Consider the following 20,530-nt stretch of genomic DNA (forward strand, 5'->3'; position numbering starts at 1 on the left):
TCAGCACGAAGGGTAACCCCAGTCAAAGGTTTTGTTTATTATTAGAACAGCAGGTGGACTTTCCCTCCCTTCTTCCACACCCCCTTTCACTTATTCAATGCTGTTCACTGACCAATCACAGCTCGTCCTGTCTTATCAGCTATTCAAAATGAAAGGCGGTTGAAATTTATGCTTGTTTTCTCCTTCTGTCCTTTATACTCCAGTGGCAACATATGCATAGTGGCAGTTAAGCTCTTGAATAGCTGTGAGGCATCACATCTGAATTAATTTACTAGATTTCTGACAATTCATGTGTGATGCATGCGATTTGGGACATTTTTAAAATCAGTCAAACTGTGGTTTTACTAAAGCATGGACGGCCAGAAGGCACAGAAAGTGAGACTGAGCTGTTTAAGACAGTGGCAGAGATCATCTTTTCTTTTACAAACTCATGGTGAGTCTTTATTGAGCTGCTGTGTATGTTGACAAATTGTCAGATGCTTCAATAACATTTAAAAAATGTTCAGTTTTAATTGTAGTACAAAATATCCTAAGATTATACCCATCTGAAATTGCCTCACTTTTACAGATTAACTGTTATAATTTCTACTTTAATATATTTTAAAATATAACACTCAGACAATTTGTGGACCTCTTTAAGTCCTTCATGGACCCCCAATGGTCCACGGATCACAGTTTGAGAACCACTGATCTAGCTGAAAAGACTTTGTTTTGTTTGACTGCGCATGATACAGTGCTGTGGTAGAAATTCACACCTGTGGTTTTCAGGTCCACATGAGCATATGTTTTCATGAAAACAAATGAATTTAAAAGTTATTTTAATGGTATCCACAGTCATGGAAACAGATATTTATATTGTAATAATATTTCACAATATTACAGTTTTTTTTTATCAAATCCTTTATTTATCCATTATAGCCTCGGTGAGCATAAGGGACTTCTTCAACAACATAACATTTATTGACCCCAAACTTTTTAATGGTTATTTATTTATTATTTTATTATTAGTTTTTAATTTATTGGAAAAGTCAAAAAGTCATTATCATTATGCTGTGTCTGTGTATAATTTTTTTCCTACTGACCACAGGTCAAATCAAACTGACAGTTACTGCAGGAAGCGGGTGGCTCTATGTTCAAAGTAAGCATCATTGTGAACAGATTTTGTACTTTGTACTTTTGAAGTTTAACAGATTGTTTGTTCAAAATAAGATAGCTTCTCATACGTTAAAAATGTTATTAAAACGGTTGTACTTGCACTTATTTCATACAGGAAACTTTCATTCATACATTCATAATCAGTGTTGGGAAAAGTTACTTTTAAAAGTAATGCATTACAATATTGCATTACTCCCTAAAAAAGTAACTAATTACATTACTTGGTTACTTTTTATGGAAAGCAATGCATTTTACCTCACTTTTTCTCATCTGGGCTGGGTTTGCTTGTTTGTTTTTTAATAACAAAAAAGTTATATTTTTGGCACATGCCCTTTCACGTCAAAAGTGAAATGAATAAGCTTCAGGCTAAAGGAAATGTAAATTCACATCTGTACTGTAGATGGCACAGCTCAAACAAACCTTTAAGTTGTGAAAGTTGGGATATTTTTAAATATGAATAAAATGAAAACAAAAAGACTTTCAAATCACATGAGCCAATATTTTATTCACATTATGTAGAACATAGATAACATAGCAAATGTTAAAATTTTTACAATTTTATTGACTAAATGAGCTCATTTCAAATTTGATGCCTGCTACAGGTCTGAAAAAAGGTGTCATGGGGGCAACAAATGGCTGAAAAGCAAGAAATTTTGAAAAGATTCAGCTGGGAGAACATCTAGCAACTAATTAATTTAATTGACATCAGGTCTGTAACATGATTAGCTATAAAAGGGATGTCTTAGAGAGAAGTACAGATGGGCAGTGGCTCTCCAATCTGTGAAAGAGTGCATAAAAAGAGTGCGGAAAACAATTTTTCTCAACGTCAATTTACAAAGGCTTTGCAAATCTCATCATCTACAGTGCATAACATCATCAAAAGACTCAGAGAAAGTGGAGAAATCTCTATGCATAAGAGACAAGGCCGAAGACCTTTATTGGATGCCAAGGGTCTCCGGGCCCTCAGACGACACTGCATCACTCATCGGCATGATTGTGTCAATGACATTACTAAATGGGCCCAGGAAAACTTCCAGAAAACACTGTCAGTAAACACAACCACCATGCCATCTGCAGATGCCAACTAAAGCTTTATCATGCAAAAAGGAAGCCATATGTGAACATGGTCCAGAAGCGCCATTGTGTCCTGTGGGCCAAGGCTAATTTAAAATGTTTCAAAGTGGAAAAGCGTTCTGTGGTCAGACGAGTCCAATTTGGACATTCTTGTTGGAAATCATGGATGCCGTGTCCTCCAGGCTAAAGAGCAGGGAGACCTTTCAGTTCAAAAGCCAGCATCTCTGATAGTATTGGGGTACATAAGTGCATACGGTATGGGCAGTTTGCATGTTTTGGAAGGCACTATGAATGCTGAAAGGTATATAAAGTTTTTAGAATAACATATGCTCCCCTCCAGATGACGTCTATGTCAGGGAAGTCCTTGTGTATTTCAGCAGGACAATGCAAAACCACATACTGCAGCTGTTACAACAGCATGGCTTCGTCATAGAAGAGTCTGGGTGCAAATTGGCCTGCCTGCAGTCCAGATCTTTCACCTATAGAGAACATTTGGCGCATCATGCCTATATCAGGCAAAAATGGGACCAAATTCCAACACCAAAACTCCAGAAACTCATAACTTCGATGCCCAGACGTCTTCACACTGTTTTGAAAAGAAGAGGAGATGCTACACCACGGTAAACATGCCCCCGTCCCAACTATTTTGAGACCTGTAGCAGACATCAAATTTGAAATTAGTTTATTTTGTGCATAAAATTGTAAAATATCTTAGTTTAAATTTAAAAAATGTCCCAACATTTCCTGAATTCGGTTTGTAGAAGAATAGGATGCAGAAGAAAGTTCAACACTTTTGCTTCAGCAATCAATAAATCAATCAATCAATCAATCAATCAAACAATAAAAACGTGATGTTTAAATAAAGTCATTTTTGTTTATTAATATGGTTGAATTGGAACATTGAAGGTCAGTAGCAAAGACACTGGTTAATAAAGTGAAATTAAATACATAAAATATGTTTTTGTAATTTAACATATTTAATTATTGCAGGTTTGCATTTCATAGTTTTTATTCATATTGAGAAATAATCTGTTTTTGTGCAATTGAGTAATGAGTAAATGCATGCTCACATTTAGTCTAGATATAGAATAACCACGTTTATGCAGTGCACACATTTTACTTTTTGAAAAAGTAACTATATATATATATATATATATATATATATATATATATATATATATATATATATATATATATATATATATTTTTTTTTTTTTTTTTTATTTAACAGTAATGCATTATATTACTTGTTAGTTGAAAAAGTAATCTGATTACATAACTTGCATTACTTGTAATGCATTACCCCCAACACCATTCATATTTAAGTAAATGAAAATTTAACTACTTATACAGAATTAATTTAATTACTTGGACAGAATTTTTTCCTCATGGTATCATATTTTGTTCTTCACAGTTTTAGAGGCCAGAGGACTCATGGGAAGAGAGTACAGACCATGTGACTCATATGTAAAGGTGGGCATTTTGACATTTGCAATCTGGGTTTTGTGCAGGCCATATTTTGACTGACACGTATGACTGCAAGCTTTATAAAATAAATCAGCAGAGAGATAGCAGTAACTTTCCCGGTCACTGTTGGTGATGATGTGCTATTATTTTTGTCATTATTTGTCACATAATCCTCTGTGGATGTCTGCCCTTGAAATGAACCCATTTTCATGTCAGCCTGAGCAGGTTTCAGGCATGAGAAAGCATCAGTTGTGTTGGCAGCTGTCTACTCAATTCCTGTTTCAAGTGTTGATTGATTTTCCCTCTGAATATGATGAATATATCCGCTAGCAATGTTAAATCAGTGCACTTAATAGTTTATTTATTCCAGATAAGCATTGCTCCAGATGTTGACCACAGCAAGCGATGGAAGACCAGGACCGTTCTAGACTGCAAGAGTCCTGTTTTCAACGAGACGTTTATGTTGTGAGTGATTCTTTTGGAGTTTTTTTGTTCACTACAGACAGAGCACTTGTAATATTGTGTTTAAAAAGAGGAAGTGGAAGAGTGTTGTTTTATATTATAATAGAAAAATGTATGTTAGACCTCATGTGCTCTCTAACACCTTATCTGACAGGCTCTATATCTCAATCAGTCTTTTCAACAGAGACTTTAGGGCTGGCTCTCCTGGCTCTCTTTTGTTAGTCTTTTTCAAGTCTTTGGAGGAGAAGGCCATTGTGTTTTTGGATGAAGCTGGACATTGATGGATGAGCTTTTGAAGTGTTGCATTTATGTTGCAGAGATGTGGATGAAGTCGATCAGAAGAAGAGGTTGTTGTTAACAGTGTGGAATCGCAATCGAACTTCCAGGTAGAACTTTTTCACTCATATGTTGATTTTGTTCATTAATACAATTGTACATAAAGGGTAGTTATATGTGTACCAAATACAATTGTTCTAGTATTTATATTATATTTTACCTTCATGCTGCAAAAGACACTGTACCACTGTTCACAATATCAATGTTATTGGATGTTTTTTCTACACCAGCTGTGTCACAGGGCAGTGAACATAGTCTAAGTGGGGTCAGTTGATATAAATATCATTGTGATGTTTTCAGGAGCTAAAAAAATTCCCGCCTGTTGTTGTGTTTTAGAGTGTTTGATTTTTGCCCACAGGCGCAGTGACTTCCTGGGCTGTATGAGTTTTGGTGTCCACTCCCTCATCACGTCATCTAAGGTAAATATCCTGTTGTGAAGGCAAAATTTCACACTCACTTCAGCAGCATTTTTTTTTATTTTTTTTTGACATTTCGGCAAAAAGCCTTGCCAAGGTACAATGCTGAAGTGAGTGTACAGTTATATTTTGCCTTTATGAAGTTTCTTTCTCTAACTTGCACCTCCAAAAAGGTGTGTGTTTGCTCTTTAAAGGAAAATCCTGTTGTTAAAGGTGCTGTATGTAAGTTTTTGACTGTACTAAAGCATAAAAATACCATAATATGTTTGCAGATATTTATTAAACATGCTGAGTTCACATACTCGTTTCTCTGAAAACCATTGCTACAGCCAGCTATTTTATTTTGAAATTTGCGTTCTGTTTCGGAAATTCTGTTTTTGTTTCCATCTGTATTAGACCGCAAGTTGCAAATTTACCCAATAGTATTTCGCCGCTCCTAGTTGCCAGTTGGCGGAAAACACATGCAGCGAATTGCAGCCATGGAAGCCAGTGAACAAACTGGGTCAGAGATCGCAGATTCTACGCAACCTAAAAAGCCTCAGCATCCATCTAAAAATCTCTATGAACCGGAGCATATTAAAACGTGATATCAACTCATCATAAATCAATAAATCAACTAATTATCTTACAGTGTGTAAGTCTCCTCGCCTTCCAATGTCAATTGAGCTCGCTCCTGTTGCGTCTTCAAACTGGCAACCCGCAAGAGCGTTGAGTCTGAGGAGGAGGGGGCGGGGCAAACAATATTTTGAATTTGGACTGCAGTACCCATTTCAACCACTAGCTGTCATTCTTACATAGAGCACCTTTAACACTTAGCGATTTTACCTTGCAGCGCTTTGAAAGTCATTTGAATTTTCAAATGACTTTTATTCTTATCAATATGACAGAACATTGATTCACACTTTAAGAGGTTACAGAGGCAACAATTTACAGTAGTAGTAGTACAATGATTATTGCTTTTTCTTGTTTAAGTAATGTAAGTAAAAGTACAAAAGCCTATATATACACCGTTCAATTTTTTTTTTATTATTATTATTTCAATTTAAAATGACATTATAAATGTCACTGTCACTTTTGACCTAATTATGCAGAATATCCAAAAACCTAACATGTTCTTTCATTGTAACACCACTTAGTTTTAAAATTTATATTTGTCTAGTGAAATGTTCCTCTTTATTTCATTCTCCTCTTGTCAAAGCATTTCCACCACACATCGTCTAATTACACGGTGGGGGAAGCGGCGCCGGGACTGCTCATTGAGGCTTGAAAAATGACCTACAATTACCAAGAGCAGCATACTGCAAACAAGCTGGCATAGTGACTTTATTCTGCATGCTTCCCTGCACGAACAAACAAGAAATACCCCATCTGAGATCCCTTTTCCTTTACATTATGTCCCACTGTCAAATTCAAGAGTGTTATACTCATGTGTTAAGACAGTAAATCCTTTCTCGGAGGGTGATATTTTGGGAAAAATGAGATCAAGCTCGATGGATGTTTTATATAACACAATACCATCTGGCTAAGCGGGAGAGTAAAATGGGCATCAGCTGTTTTCAGCTACAGAGGTCTCAAAATCCACACATAGACACATGACAGAGCACTGCAGACAACCACAGGGCTTGATTTTAATACTGCCCGTATGAGGGATGCATTAACAATTCAACAGATATTACGATTATGAAACCTTGCGACGGAAAGAGCATCTTCTTCCCATGGCTTTCTGTGTGTAATTGTATTTTTCACATTTTCTGCTGAAAGGAGATCAGAGGTTGGTATTATCTCCTGGGAGAGGAGCTGGGCAGGAGCAAACATCTGAAAGTGGCCTCACGTCGTATCAGACAGACTGCTGGTAAGATTAAATGCCATTTCTTTTTTTCTTTTTTTAATTATGATTTTTTTTTTTTTTTTTTGCAGCTGAATCATAGCCACTCTCTGATAGCCTTTAGCAGTAAAGATGAACAAATTCCACATGACAGTTTTTCCTCAGCAACAGCAGATCAGGCGATAACAGATATTCTTGATATTGTTACAACCAAGCAAGCTCATTGCAGTGGAAGTTAGTTTTGTATCCAAATCCCTACAAGTCTACATGGAATTTTCATGTTTTACGTCTCACCAGATGCTATGTTAAATTAACAAGCATTCTATATTCTATTTTTTTCAGGTTTTGTTTTTTAAGTAATTTTAGTACTTCAATTTAAACTTTTATTTCAGTTATTTGCCAAGGCAAGAATTTTTAAGTTTAAACAACAGCAGATCAGACGATAACAGAGGAAAGTATTTTTTAAAGACTTACGCTAAGCTAACAGCTGTAACGGCTAACAACGCTGGTGCTGTCTGTAGTCAAAGGAGTTTTTTTCAGCCAAATCAGAGATGTGACTCCATCAGCTTGGAATAAATGCTGCTCTGCACACTAATGTGACTGACAGTAGAAATATGAGGAGGACATGCTTTTGGATATGACAGATATTCTTGACATTGCTACAGCCAAGCAAGTGAAAGTTACTTTTGTATCTAAATGGAATTTGCATGTGTTGCTTCTCGCCAAACACTATGTTAAATTAACAAGCATTGCCTGTACTTCTTGGAGGGATATAGAGGGCTCGGTGTTGAAACGTACAGCATCCCTGTGGAGAGCCGTAACAAAGAGGCAGGGGCCGGCTGGGCTGACACACTGTGTGAACTGTGATGAGCCACGGGAATTAGAAGTGAATTAAAAGGCTAAAGCAACATAGTGTGTCTAAGTCAGTTTAAATCCACTTTAGAGATCTTCTCTCCCTCCCGCTGCCACTCCGTAGTGTATTTTGCAATGAAAAATACATGTCAAATTTAATGTAAAGTAATTTTTTGTCCATCGCCTGTAAGAGATCATCTTAATTCACAAAATGAGCGATTTTGCTCCCGGGGTGTGGACGGAATGACACGTGTGCCGCCAGAGAAATTCAGATGAGATTAAGTTTGATTAGAGAGAGAGGTATAGGAGGAGAGAGATCAAGACAGAGAGAGAGAGAAGGGGGGCTTGAGTCAAGGCACTGGGCTGACTTTAATAGAGAGAGCCAGCTGTATTGTGTCCCTCTTGAATGCTGTTTCCATGAAGAATGTTTAAAAAGACATTGCTTCCTGGGAGCGTAATCTCTATGGTTACAAAGTGGGGGAGCCTGTCGCTGGATGTTTGGGTGGGGGTGACGCTTTTAGGGTAGTAGATTTCTTTCTCTCTCTCTCTCTGTTCTGGGGCAGTCAGCTCTGTGTCAAAGGGATTCAGGTTGAGTTCATCTCTCATGGTGTAGACACACTCACTTTCAGCTTAAGCCTGCAGACAGCATTGACCGGATTCTGCTGTCCTTTTTCTGAACGAGTTCTGGAGTAGAGAGATTTCTACCCAGGGCTAAGATGTATTCAAAGAGCAGTCTGTCAGGCTGGGACTCGTGGGACTCTCTTGTGTATTTTTCAGAAGCTGCTACATCCAACTATGAAGCTGGACCCGAGACCACAAGTCCAGAGAACATGCAGTCATTTACAGTAAGTGTAATTCATAAAATGAAATTAGAATTTTTGATTTAATTTCAAATGTTTCTTTTTTGTAGGCTTGCATTTTTAACTTAAAAATTGAGGTAGCATCTAAATTAATTCATTTGTAATTAAATGCAAAATGTGTGAAATAAATAAACCCAATGTTACACCAAAATAATAATAATAATAATTTTAGGGTTCAGTTTAGGTAGAAATAACTCCTTCACTTTTTACAGTGTAGAGTGTCATTTAGGATTTATGGATTCTTGCATTTTATATGTTGTTGGAATTTTAAATGTTGTTTAGTTTGTATGAAAAAAAAGCTTGGAAAATATTGTAGATTCTTACAGGTAATGCTTCGTAAATATTCTTTAGTAGATAAAGAGAAGTGTGAAATTTTAGTATGGAATATGGAATATCACAGTTTTCAGTTTTACAATTTTATTAGGGTTTTTTTTATTTTAATTTTTTTTTTCATAGGTGCCTCTATAACAAACATGAGTTTAGGAGATCTACACAGGCCTTTGAAATGTGTTTTAAACTGTGTTATTTTAATTATTTATATACTTTTATAGTATTTATGAATATTTTGAATTTGCTTTTATTTTTATATTTTCTGTTTTATGTGTCATTTTAATTAGTTTTTTTAGCATTTCTATTTACTTTTTGATTTCAGCTTTAATTATTTGCTATATACTTTTTTTTATTTTAGTTAACAAAAATACTGTTTTTTAACATAATTCCTTTGCCATTGCTGGCTTGTTAGGAGTAAATAGCTTTGGCTATAGTGTTAGAAACTATTATTGAAGATTTATGCTAAGCTAACAACTGTAAGAGCTAGCGATGCTGCGTGTAGTGAAAAGAGTTTTTTTAGCCATCGTAGCCATCAGAAATGTGACTCCATCAGCCTGGGAATACAAGCTGCTCTGTGTTGCGTGCTAATGTGACGGACAGTAGAAATATGAGGAGGTGTGTGGATGTGCTTTTGGATATGTGCGACACACATACTTGCGCATTAAACCCTCCCATCCACTTTAGCGAGCAACTTTTCCCAGGACTGTTCTCCGCCCGCTCTGTTCTCCTCAGACAAAGCTGGGAAACGGGAAAAGCCAACAAAGTGGCTGCAATAGGAAGCCCAATCCCGCACAGTGTTTATGATTTATCCCTGTTTGAATCCCGTTCCACTGACACTCTTGCTGGTTCCCTGCATTTTTATGTGGAGGCCGGTCAAATACTAAGCTAATCATTCTTCTATTTCCTTCCTCTCTTCCCGAAAATCCATTTTTCAGATTTCGTTGTTGACCTTCCAGGGACTTCTGATTTGTGATGACTGGTTTTAACTGGAACATCAGTAACAGGGTTATGCAAGAGATAAACAAACTATAAGTTATGGTGGTTTGGTGAAATGATTGTGTTGGTTTTGCACAGATCCTGCTTGAGTGTATATCGGAATAATGAATTTCGGAAATTTCAACACTGTTTTCGTGAATCTAGGTGTTGTGCAAGGGCTGGACGTCCTCCATGTTTGTCAGCCTATGCTTGTCCAGCTTCTCATTAAACAAACATCGTACGCACTTTAATGTTTCTGGCTCATAATGAATGTTTGTGTTTACACTAAATCAAGCCTATCTGAGTGAGCTCCATCTCATTGCGCAGAGAGAGTGAGTTTAGCCACTACTGTTGAGAGCTACTCAGGAAACATGTTGGCTTATCGAGTGCAGACATACTGCCTGGCCACTGGCTGGGGGGGTGGAAGGTGGTTTCCTGTCATTCTTCTGCTCAGAGCAGTTCCCATGAGTGGGCATGCATAGCCGCACTAGAGCGACAGCGAAGGGAAGCAGCATCACCTGTGTGACTTTACTTTTATTTAAGATACAGAAAAGAGCGCCGTAGATGTAGGTGGACGTATATGCGGTGAGCGATGCATACAATCCACGGTCTTTGCCGGCTCTGCATCGAACGAAACTTGCCACAGGTTTGTTCTTTTGTTTTTGTTTTTTCCTACATTGGTTGTAGTGTTATTGAAACTGGTATTGAACAGTTATGGCATGTTCGGTCTCGGATAGTTGCGTTGCGTAGTTGCGTTTTTCTTTTTTTTTCTTTTTTTTTTTAGGTCAGAGTGTGGTGGTGTAGCCTAATGTTTAAAGATCCAGGCTGGTTGAAGGCTTGAACTTCGCAATGAGCTTTCACCACTGGGCAAGGCACTTAACTCCAGGTTGCTCTGGATTGGCACTGTCTTTGGATAAAAGCATCAGCTAAAGTAGTAGTAAGAGTTCAAACCTTTCCAGTATTTCTTATAGGTTGAACCTTGAGAATGATGAGGGTTTGGTTTGCTGTGTGTAATGGAAACGCTCAAGCACAAGATGCATCTTGAGCTCTCCCCGGACAGACAACTTAATCAATGAAAGTTAATCAATATATGGTAGAAATATTAGAAATAAAAATGGGGTTGGGGTCAAAGAGGGATGCCGGATGAAAAGTCACATGAGTGAGGTAAGTAGCCGCTTATATATCTTTGTGCTCTGATTGACAGGACTAGGTGACCAGTGACCAGATTTTTAAGTCAAGGGGTGGAGAGTGTCTCTGTGATTTTTTTGGAGGTGCCCAGTCATGCTTGTCTGTAATAATGATAGGAATAACAATGTTACAAAAGCTTTATTTAACTGAAATGAGGAAAAAAAAAAATGTCTGAAATGTCTTTGCATTTGGTCCATTCAAAAGAAAACTAAATAAAACAGGATGAAGGTGACTAAGAAATGGTTAACACATGCTAACAGTATTGTAATGCAACTATAAATGCATTACAAAACTGTTAGCATGTTTTAACCATCTTCTTAGTCACTTTCATCCTGTTTTCTTTTGTTTTCTTTTGAATGAACCAAATGCAAAGAACATAAAATAAATAACAAATGTATTTGTACATTTTTTTAACACAAAATGATCATACATCTATATTAAGTCATGAAACTAATATAATATAATATAATTAATATAATATAAAAATAATATAATAACAAATGTATCTGTACATTTTGACATTTACATGTAAATTTAAAGAAAAATTAAATTTAATAAATTTAGCATTGTAATCATAAATCTTAAAACAATAAATCATTATAAAACCATAAATTAATTCACAATACAATATTAACCAAATCAATTTCAGGAAAATTATCTGAAAGACTTAAGATGAAAAGATCAGCAAATCCAATTTTCCTTATTGAGAACCACAAGCAGTACCAAATGGTATAGCTAGAACATTAAGGGTACTTAGTCAGTGATATTAACAGCCAAAACCAGGACGTGTGTGTGTGTGTGTGTGTGTGTGTGTGGTGTGTGGTGTGTGGTGTGTGTGTGTGTGTGTGTGTGTGTGTGTGTGTGTGTGTGTGTGTGTGTGAATTGTTGGGAAACTGGGACAATACCTCTTGAAATCAGGTTATCTGCTCACCCTCTTGAACTTTTGCTTAAAACTTCATTTAGTGTTGGACAGAACATTTCTGCTCATCATCTTAATCTGGATTATGGCGTAATATATGAATATTCTCATTACAAGAGCTAGTCTTCATTCAGTAATGCCAGTACTTTGACTACACCGATCACACAGGTGAGTGTCATTTTTATTGTGGCATTGAACTTGAACAACAAACATGAACGGTGGAAAAGGGAAACTGTTTCAGTGGAGTTTGATGTGGATAATTATTTCATCACAGCAATTAATGGGGCTTGTAACGAGGGCAACCACGTCGACCCAGAGGAGAAAAGAGGAACGGCAGTGAAAGTCCTAAAGCTGTCATCACTTTTTCTCTTTTTATTCTCTCTCCCTCCCTAAACAAGCCTCTTTGTTGTTGTGCGGTCAATGTCATGTTAAATGTGAGACGCCCCCCTCCCCTTCAACATTTCCTATTTAGTTTGGCTCCAGGTTTTGTTGACATTTTGAACTTCTACTGTCCAAATATTCTGTCTCTGCTGTTTGTCAGTGCCATGGCAGTTTTCTCCCCCCGTCATTTCCTTTTCTTGCCAGGGAAAAAGAAAAGCCCCCTGATCACCCAGCAACCCTGACTAATTTCTCAGCTTGTAGTTTTTAATATCCCTGACTCTTTGGTGCTGTGGCATTTTAGTCTTCATGCTGCTGGGGTACAGTGGCGCTCCGGGGGGGATGTTTGTTTCGGACACACACACACTCAGACACACTCTCTGACCCGGCTACTGTGGGGCCTTAAACTGTACTCTTACTGTGGATGGTTTGTCTTCCTGAATGCTCTGTAAAGGTTGAGGTCACTTTCATTTCAGTCCGTTTAAAAGACGTATTGCTAGGGGTATTTTCTTTTTTTCTTTTCTTTTCAGGAATGCTATATATTAATGACTTTAATTTAATTGGATTTGAAAGTAAAGCCCAACTTTTGAGTCATGGCTCCAGTTTTTTTCTTGTGTTAATATACACTACTTTTTAAAAAATTTGGGTTGGTAAGATTTTTTAAACATTTTTCATTGAAAGAAGTGTCTTATGCTCACAAAGTCTGCATTTATTTGATCAAAAAATACAATAAAACATTCATATTCATACATTTGGATATATTTTAAAATGTAATTTATTCCAGTGATGGCAAAGCTGTTCAGTGTTTAGTACTTAAGAAAAATTATTATTAATATTATTATTATCAATGTTGAAAACTAGTTTTGCTGCTTAATATTTTGGTGGAAACCACAATACTTTTTTCAGGATTCTTTGTTGAATAAAAGTTCAAAAGCACAGCATTTATTTGAAATAGAAATCTTGGTAACACTTTATTTTACAGTACCATAGTTACACATTACTACATGTACTTTCTAGAGTAATAACAGTAAATTATTCATAATTACAAGTAACTAACCCTAAACCAAACCCTAACCCTAACTGTAACTCTATAGTAAGTACATGTAGTTAATTAATAATACTCAGTACTTATTTGAGTAATTACGATGTAACTACGGCACTGTAAAATAAAGTGTAACCGAAATCTTTTGTAAATAATAAATATCTTTACTTACACTTTTGATCAGTTTAATTTGTCCTTACTGAATAAAAGTATGTATTTATTTCAAAAAAAAAAAGAAAAAAAAAAGAAAAAGTACATGTATGTTCTCTTTCACAGGTGACTATTTTGAGAGGAAAAGATGGTTTTGGCTTCACCATCTGCTCTGACTCACCTGTACGGGTCCAGGCTGTTGATCCAGGTAATTTTAAACACTCAAGATATATCAATATCAATATAATTTTTCAGATTTTCCTCATAATTAGTCTCAAATTGTTATATTTTGTACCCAGAGTAAAATTGTACTGGTCAAAAGTTGTTTCATTTGAGTATCAAATTTGTCTCAGATGTCCCTCTTTAAATTCCTTATGAGAAGTAATCATAGAACATAGTACTAATCAAGGTACTTAAAGGTGAAATATGTAAGAATTTTGCTGCAAAATATCCAAAAACCACTAGACCAGTGTTATATATTTTGTTCACTTGAGTACTTACAATATCCCAAATGTTTGCAACTATTTGTAAATCGTGAGAAAATTGCAATTTTAACCAAGGCTCCGGGACGTGTGAGGAGTCGCCTGTCAATGGCGTCTTGGTTTTATTTTGTAGAAACCATGGAAACACCAAAGACTCTTTAATTTTTACATGTTTTAATAGGCAAGGGAGCAACTGTTTTGATATATTTATAGATAGAAAATTAATTATTGTTATATAGTTCAACACGTTTAGTCTTATTGTTTAAATCTAATTTTCTTATTTTTTTGCGAGTACCATGCTTTACCAAGCCTCAGAGAAAAACACTATTTTGTAAAGTAGCTAACATAGCATAATCAGATGCAGCTTTATTTTTAGTAACAGTAATACAGCATTTTCTCCATCATACAATACATTTTAAAATGAATTGCATGCCATTTATCAACACAAGCCATCCAGCATTTATTATATTCTAAAATTGATCTTACTGCAGTGTGCAACAGTGTCTCACAGCAGCCACCGAGCGAACGCACAGAGTAACGTTATAATCATTTTCAACACACTCAAATGTCTCTAATATGATAAACAGAGCTGTGTTACCTCCATAGACTGTAAAAAAAATATGGACGTAGTGTCCGTGATGTCACCCGTAGATTTCTGAAGAGCATTTTTGAAGCGAAAATGAGGCCGCTGCCATCTTAGCAGTGTGTCACTGGACATCACTCCGGGATAACTGAAAACGGGCAAAGACATGGTTGGAACTGAGGTGCCTGGTTACTGAAACCATTCCCGTTTTAACATGGACTCAATGAGATTCTGCTCTCTTTTGGAGGCCAGTCGATGAATTGCAATTTAAGCAATTTAATGAATTGCAATCACTTCCGTATTGGCTTCAAGAGAAACTTGGGGAGGTTGCTGCTTGGTTACCTCATACTCTGAGCATAAGCGGCACAGGCAACTGTGGCATAATAAAAATTCCACTGCTTGTGGAGTGTTGCGCAATCACTCCTCGTTCAGCTCCCACAACACTCGGCCCCAGTCTACTTCATACTACAATAATGTGTATATTCGCATCCATGAACGTGATTCCTGCCCAAGTCCTATCCCAATTCTTTTCCACCGGCCGTTGAGGTGAAAACCACATGTCCCAAGATTCCGCGCTCAAACTTGCTATCATCAGGCTACGCCTTTGTTTTGAATAGGCCTCTAGCGACCTCTAGCAGACAGAAAATATTACATATTGCACCTTTAAATACCATGGTATTAACACACTCTCAGAAAAGTTGCATATTAGTGCCTTAAGGGTACATAATACTACATAATACTAAGGAATGAATATGCACCTTTTAGGGCTAGATAAAGTACAAAGTTGACCTTTTAAGGGTACTGCCTCATTGACAAGTTCTAGTACATCTAAATGTACAATTTTGTTTCTGACAGTAAATAGCACATTGCTAATTAAAAAAACAAATAAAATAGAAACAAATTGGACATCTTTGTGGAATATATTGAGAAATGTTCATAATGAAATATCTGACTGATGAATTGAATACTTTGGTATTTTTGTAAATCTCAGAATAGTTTAAAACATTGTAGATCTGTGTAATTTTTTTTTTTAATTTAATCTGCATTTCATCTCATTGCTTTCTAGGAGGAAAAAAAGACATTGAAGAGATGTAATTTGTCAGTTTCTTTTTTCCTGAGCATACTTTATATAACTGTGAGTAATGATCTCGATTGTCTTTGTCTGTTTTGTTTAGGTGGTCCAGCTCACCAGGCAGGTTTACAGCAACTGGACACATTATTGCAGCTGAACGGCCAGCCGGTTGAACACTGGAAGTGTGTGGACCTGGCTCATGCCATCAGGTGTGTAGGGATGTTTTTGGTGCTCATTTTGTAGCCACGTGTTTCCCAACTCTTTTCTCAATCACTTCTGGTAATTTAATGGTAATAGTTTAATAAGGTAACATGGGCTTAGTGGAATTAGTAATAACATAGTGGAAGTTAAGTTAGAACATCCTGTCATCATTTACTTACCCTCATGTCATTAAAAACCTCTATAACATTCTTCCTTCTGTGAAACACAAAAGAAAATATTTTGAAGAATGTTGGTATCCGAACAGTTTCAGTTCCCATTGACTTACATTGCACGGACAAAAAAAAAAAAAAAATACAACCATTCTTCAAAATATCTTCTTTGATGTTCCACAGAAGAACGAAAGTCAAAACATGTTTGGAATTACATGAGGGTGAATAAATGATGACAGAATTTTCACTTTTTGGTGGACTATCTCTTTAATGGTTCTTCCGAAATCCATTTATGCCTTATTGTTAAAATTATCTTTCTTCCTGCAGGAATTGTCGAAATGAGATCACAGTGGTGGTGTGGAGGACCGTGCCTATTATGAAACCTTATTACGAGGGGCTTATCCACAGACCTTCCTACAAACCCTCCGGATTTGATTCTCTCTCTTCAACTGCAAAAGCACAAAACAAAACCCCACCGTTACTCTCCCGACCCACCAATCACAAACAGGGTCGTCGTAAAAAAGGAAGTGGTCCTGATAACGCAGGAAATGGAGTAGGAGAGTCATTGTGGTCTTGGACTGGAAAGCGTGAAGAAAATGACTACAAAACACGCACCCAGACCCTCAAAGGTACACGTGTGACATCATCAAACGGCGACAACTACATCATCCTCTCCCCTGTGAGCCCTGGAAACCAGGTTGGAATCTGAAAAAAAGTGAATTCGTATTCATTCTGACTGATGGCTGGGGTAATATGTCACTTTTGTGAATGTTTTATGTTGCAGATACTGCAGCCAGTGTATTCTGATTCCAATGGCACACTGGGAACTCTAGGTAAGACAGCACAGGAGAAGGTTTTTTGTTTATGTTGTACTTGTTTAGGTAAAGATCTGGGGCCCTATAATACACCTGGCGCAATGCGACGCAAGGCGCAGCGCAAGTGTGTTTGCTAGTTTGCGTCCGGCGCCGTTCGCGTTTTCCCGTTCAGCGCCACGTCCTTAAATTAGTAAATGCATTTGCGCCAGTTAGTGCGCCAATGGGCGTGCTGGTCTAAAAAAGAGTGTGTTCAGCCGCATTGCCGGCACATTGCTATTTTAAGGAGATGAAAATAGACTGCGCCATAGACCAACTCAAACCTGGTCTAAAGTCTAAAGCCAATGGCACAATATTTTTTTGTTAGAGCGCGTTGGTAGAAACTGCGCCTCTGGGCGCGTCGACTTTGCTTATTACACACAGGGATGCGCATCACACAAACATGCCAAATATTAAAAACAAAAGGATTACAGTGTAAAAGAATATTATTGTGTAGGCTACATAAATATAAAAATGTAACTTCATTTACCTTCTAACTAAACGTTTAACTTCGCGCACGAGCAGATCGGTTTCTTCGCTTGAAAAGCGTTCAGCTTTTCCGCCAACAAATTCCACCATGTAAATAGCAATCCGCCATGGCGCGAGTGCATCTCGCTCTTAAAGGGAATGGGAGATGACACTCTGATTGGTTTATTGAATGTTACACTCATTACTCATTAAGAGAATAGGGACAACCCATTTCAAAAATGCGCCCCGGCGCACGGACCGTTTTTCCGTCGTTAAAATAGCAAAAGTGGATTTGGACACGCCCTGAGTGCGCTTGCGCCGTGCGCTTTACACTTTGCGTTTAGATCGTTAAAATAGGGCCCATAATGATGGCTGGTCTCAGATCAGTTTGAAATCTGAAATTGCTGCATAAGCTATTTAAGAAAGAAGCATAAAAATTCATTATGAGCCCCTTAGTGCTACAAATTACTGTGGCGGTATGACAGATGGCAATACCATCAGGCAATATTGACATGGTATAATGATTAACATATTCATACATATTCATAGTTTGGGGGCAGTAAGATTTTCTTTTCTTTTTTTTTTCTCTTGTTTTTCAAAAGAAATTAATACTTTTCAGTTGCATGCATTAAATTAATATGAATTGATAGAAATTAAATACATTGAGACATTGACAGTAAAGACATAATAAAGAGATAATAATAAAGACATTTATAATGTTTCAAAAAAATCTAGTACATTTTGAAAACATACGTTTTGGTACTTTTTGTAAGTGTTTAATGATATTTCTTGTTAACGCATAGGAAGAATCTATCAGACTAGCAGAGGACTGCAGCAGAGCCCAGACTACCTGCAGGATGGGGGGCTGCACGCACAAGCCACCTTATGCAGGTCTATGAGAAGTAAAACCACTGCAGTGCCTCCCTCATCCTACAGACAGAGCTTTGCCAACTACCAGAACTGCACCATTGTTCAGTCCCACCTGCCTCACTCAAACTATGGCACATATGTCAGTCTGGCCCCTAAGATTCTCATCTTCCCTGTTTTTGTTCAGGTACATTCAGTATCTTCCAGGTTTTTTAGGCAATCTTTATCTATGCTTTATTTTATTTAATCTCTGTTATATTTAATTAAGTGCAGAGTTAAAAGGTCAGCAGTATACGTTAAGGAGCGTATGTTATTATATGTCTGTATCCTTACCAATAATGAACAATGGCTCATTAATTGAAATGGGTAATAGACAGAATTTTGGTAGACAAAGAGAATTTGTTCATAAACAATCAAAGTTTTTTTGGTTAAAATCTGAATGTATAAGGTACTTTTGGATATGAATTTCTATATATTACATGTGTTTTCTCAATTATTACGAGGTCATGAAAATGTTTACAACCAAAATGGTGCTTAAAATAGTTTTAGTTGGAGTATAATATGTCAGCGTCAGTTGGAGTATAATATGTCACTCATATATGTGCTGACTTAAAGGAATAGTTCACCCAATAATGAAAATTCTATCATCATTTACTCACCCTCACATTGTTCCAAACCTGTATGACGTTCTTTTCTTCTGCTGAACACAGAATAAAATATTTTGAAGAATGTGGGTAACCAAACAGTTGACTGTAGCCATTGACTTCCATAGTATTTTTTTTTTCATATTATGGAAGTCAATAGCTACTGTCAACCCACATTCTTCAAAATATCTTCTGTTTAGCACAAGAAAGAAAAACATACAGGTTGGGAACAATGTGAGGGTGAGTAAATGATAACAGAATAATGGGTAAACTATCCCTTTAATGGCTGATGTGCTTTTATTATATTTTATTTATAATATTTTATTATGCGTCATTTAAGTCCACAAAACGGTAGGGTGTTCAATTTTTCATTTTAGGTTTTAGAAGGGTGCTCACGAGTGTCTCTTTGTGGCCAATATGCGCCATCTATGTGCACTTTTGCCAAGCCCGAAAGCTCCACAGCAGACTTCTACCCAACAGTCAAAGGTCTTATCCCAAATGGCACCCTAAACACTTGTGATCTTTCTATGAGTCAGCGGTTTCGTAACGCTGCTTTGACTGTTGGGAAGAAGCAAAAGTGCGGATCAAGGGCGCATATTGACCACAAAGGGAGCACCCTTCTGAAACCTAAAATGACAAATGGGACACCCTACGGTCTCACGGACTTAATGGACATGCGTATACTTCAGCCATTGTAAGTCCACAAGACTGAAAGTGCATATGAAGTGTGCCATTTGGGACAGGGACAAAGTGGCATTCGGTCACAAAAGTGTGGACTCACGGGGGCTTAGGGTTACATTTGGGACAGGGCCTGGGATGTGTTGTGCTAACACACACCCTTGTGCAAATGACATGACTGACATGATGCGAATATTGAGGCTGTAATGAGTGTTTAATTGTATTGCAGCCACTGGACCTGTGCAGCCCTGAGAGAGTCCTGATGTTGTCAGAGGAAATGATCCTTCATGACAGTAAACATGTAGCTCTTAAGGTAACGCCACTAACTGTCACTCTCCCCAAAGGAAAATGTATTACTCAGAGGTTGCTCTTTTATGAATCAGGGGACTGAGTTTTCTGTTATATTTAATGATTGAATGAACAAATTAATTTATAACTAATGAGACAAATATTGACATACACTGTGATTGTAGAGCCATAAAAATAATATAAATGTCACAGCCCATTTCTTTTTTCCTCAGAATTTGATGAGAAATGTTTAAGTTCCTATTGAGATTCATGACCTTTGATTGTAGACTGGCAAATCTGTGCACAATTTGTGAGACTGTTGAGATCTCTTTTGAGATAGGTCTTTTTCTCATTAGAAACATCTGAAGCAAGTACACGTTTCCATTTGCTCTCCATTTAATGACATTGCTTTGTTGGAGAATGAGTTGAGATATTAAAAGGAATAGGCTAGTTTTTCCAAAAATGAACATTCTGTCACTGTTTGTAATATAGTTTTCTATCTACCATGGAACATAAAGAGAACTTTAGCAGAATGTCCCTGCTGCTCTTTTCCATACATTAAAAGGGAATAAGGGGAATATGTTGGGAAAAGTACTGTAAAATGTCTTCCATTATGCTATGTGATGGCTGTATGAGGGAGACATTTAATATTTTATAACTGGGGAATCAACATTCATTGCAGACCATTGCCATGTATAAAACATGTAACATTTACATTTAATGACTCAGATTCTTTAGCAAGACCTTGATCAGGTTCCAGAAATATAGCTTGAGATATACTGTCTAAAATGTCTAAA

General features: G+C 36.9%; 1 protein-coding gene across 7 annotated transcripts in view; it reads left to right on the plus strand.

Annotated features, from left to right (window-relative positions):
* The first annotated feature begins 206 nt into the window (after positions 1 to 206).
* LOC137033599 (regulator of G-protein signaling 3-like) overlaps positions 207 to 20,530 on the plus strand; it is a 36,859-nt gene continuing 16,535 nt past the window's right edge. For 3 of the 7 annotated variants that reach the window (XR_010896860.1, XM_067405615.1, XM_067405617.1), the window contains exons 1-14: positions 207 to 433; positions 1,088 to 1,138; positions 3,644 to 3,702; positions 4,067 to 4,161; positions 4,476 to 4,544; positions 4,853 to 4,913; positions 6,672 to 6,762; positions 8,365 to 8,432; positions 13,556 to 13,637; positions 15,670 to 15,775; positions 16,265 to 16,634; positions 16,722 to 16,770; positions 18,060 to 18,310; positions 19,675 to 19,758. Coding sequence is in view for 6 of the 7 variants with exons in the window: in XM_067405615.1 (XP_067261716.1) it covers positions 352 to 433; positions 1,088 to 1,138; positions 3,644 to 3,702; positions 4,067 to 4,161; positions 4,476 to 4,544; positions 4,853 to 4,913; positions 6,672 to 6,762; positions 8,365 to 8,432; positions 13,556 to 13,637; positions 15,670 to 15,775; positions 16,265 to 16,634; positions 16,722 to 16,770; positions 18,060 to 18,310; positions 19,675 to 19,758 (1,518 nt within the window). In the remaining variant the exon portion in view is untranslated. Of the gene's footprint in view, positions 434 to 1,087; positions 1,139 to 2,785; positions 2,850 to 3,643; positions 3,703 to 4,066; positions 4,162 to 4,475; positions 4,545 to 4,852; positions 4,914 to 6,671; positions 6,763 to 8,364; positions 8,433 to 10,153; positions 10,399 to 13,555; positions 13,638 to 15,669; positions 15,776 to 16,264; positions 16,635 to 16,721; positions 16,771 to 18,059; positions 18,311 to 19,674; positions 19,759 to 20,530 lie in introns of those variants that run through there. The other 4 variants (XM_067405616.1, XM_067405618.1, XM_067405619.1 and 1 more) reach the window with 4 other exon arrangements.

This window comes from Chanodichthys erythropterus, chromosome 13 (assembly GCF_024489055.1).
Source record: "Chanodichthys erythropterus isolate Z2021 chromosome 13, ASM2448905v1, whole genome shotgun sequence".
In the NCBI taxonomy this organism is placed as follows: domain Eukaryota; kingdom Metazoa; phylum Chordata; class Actinopteri; order Cypriniformes; family Xenocyprididae; genus Chanodichthys; species Chanodichthys erythropterus.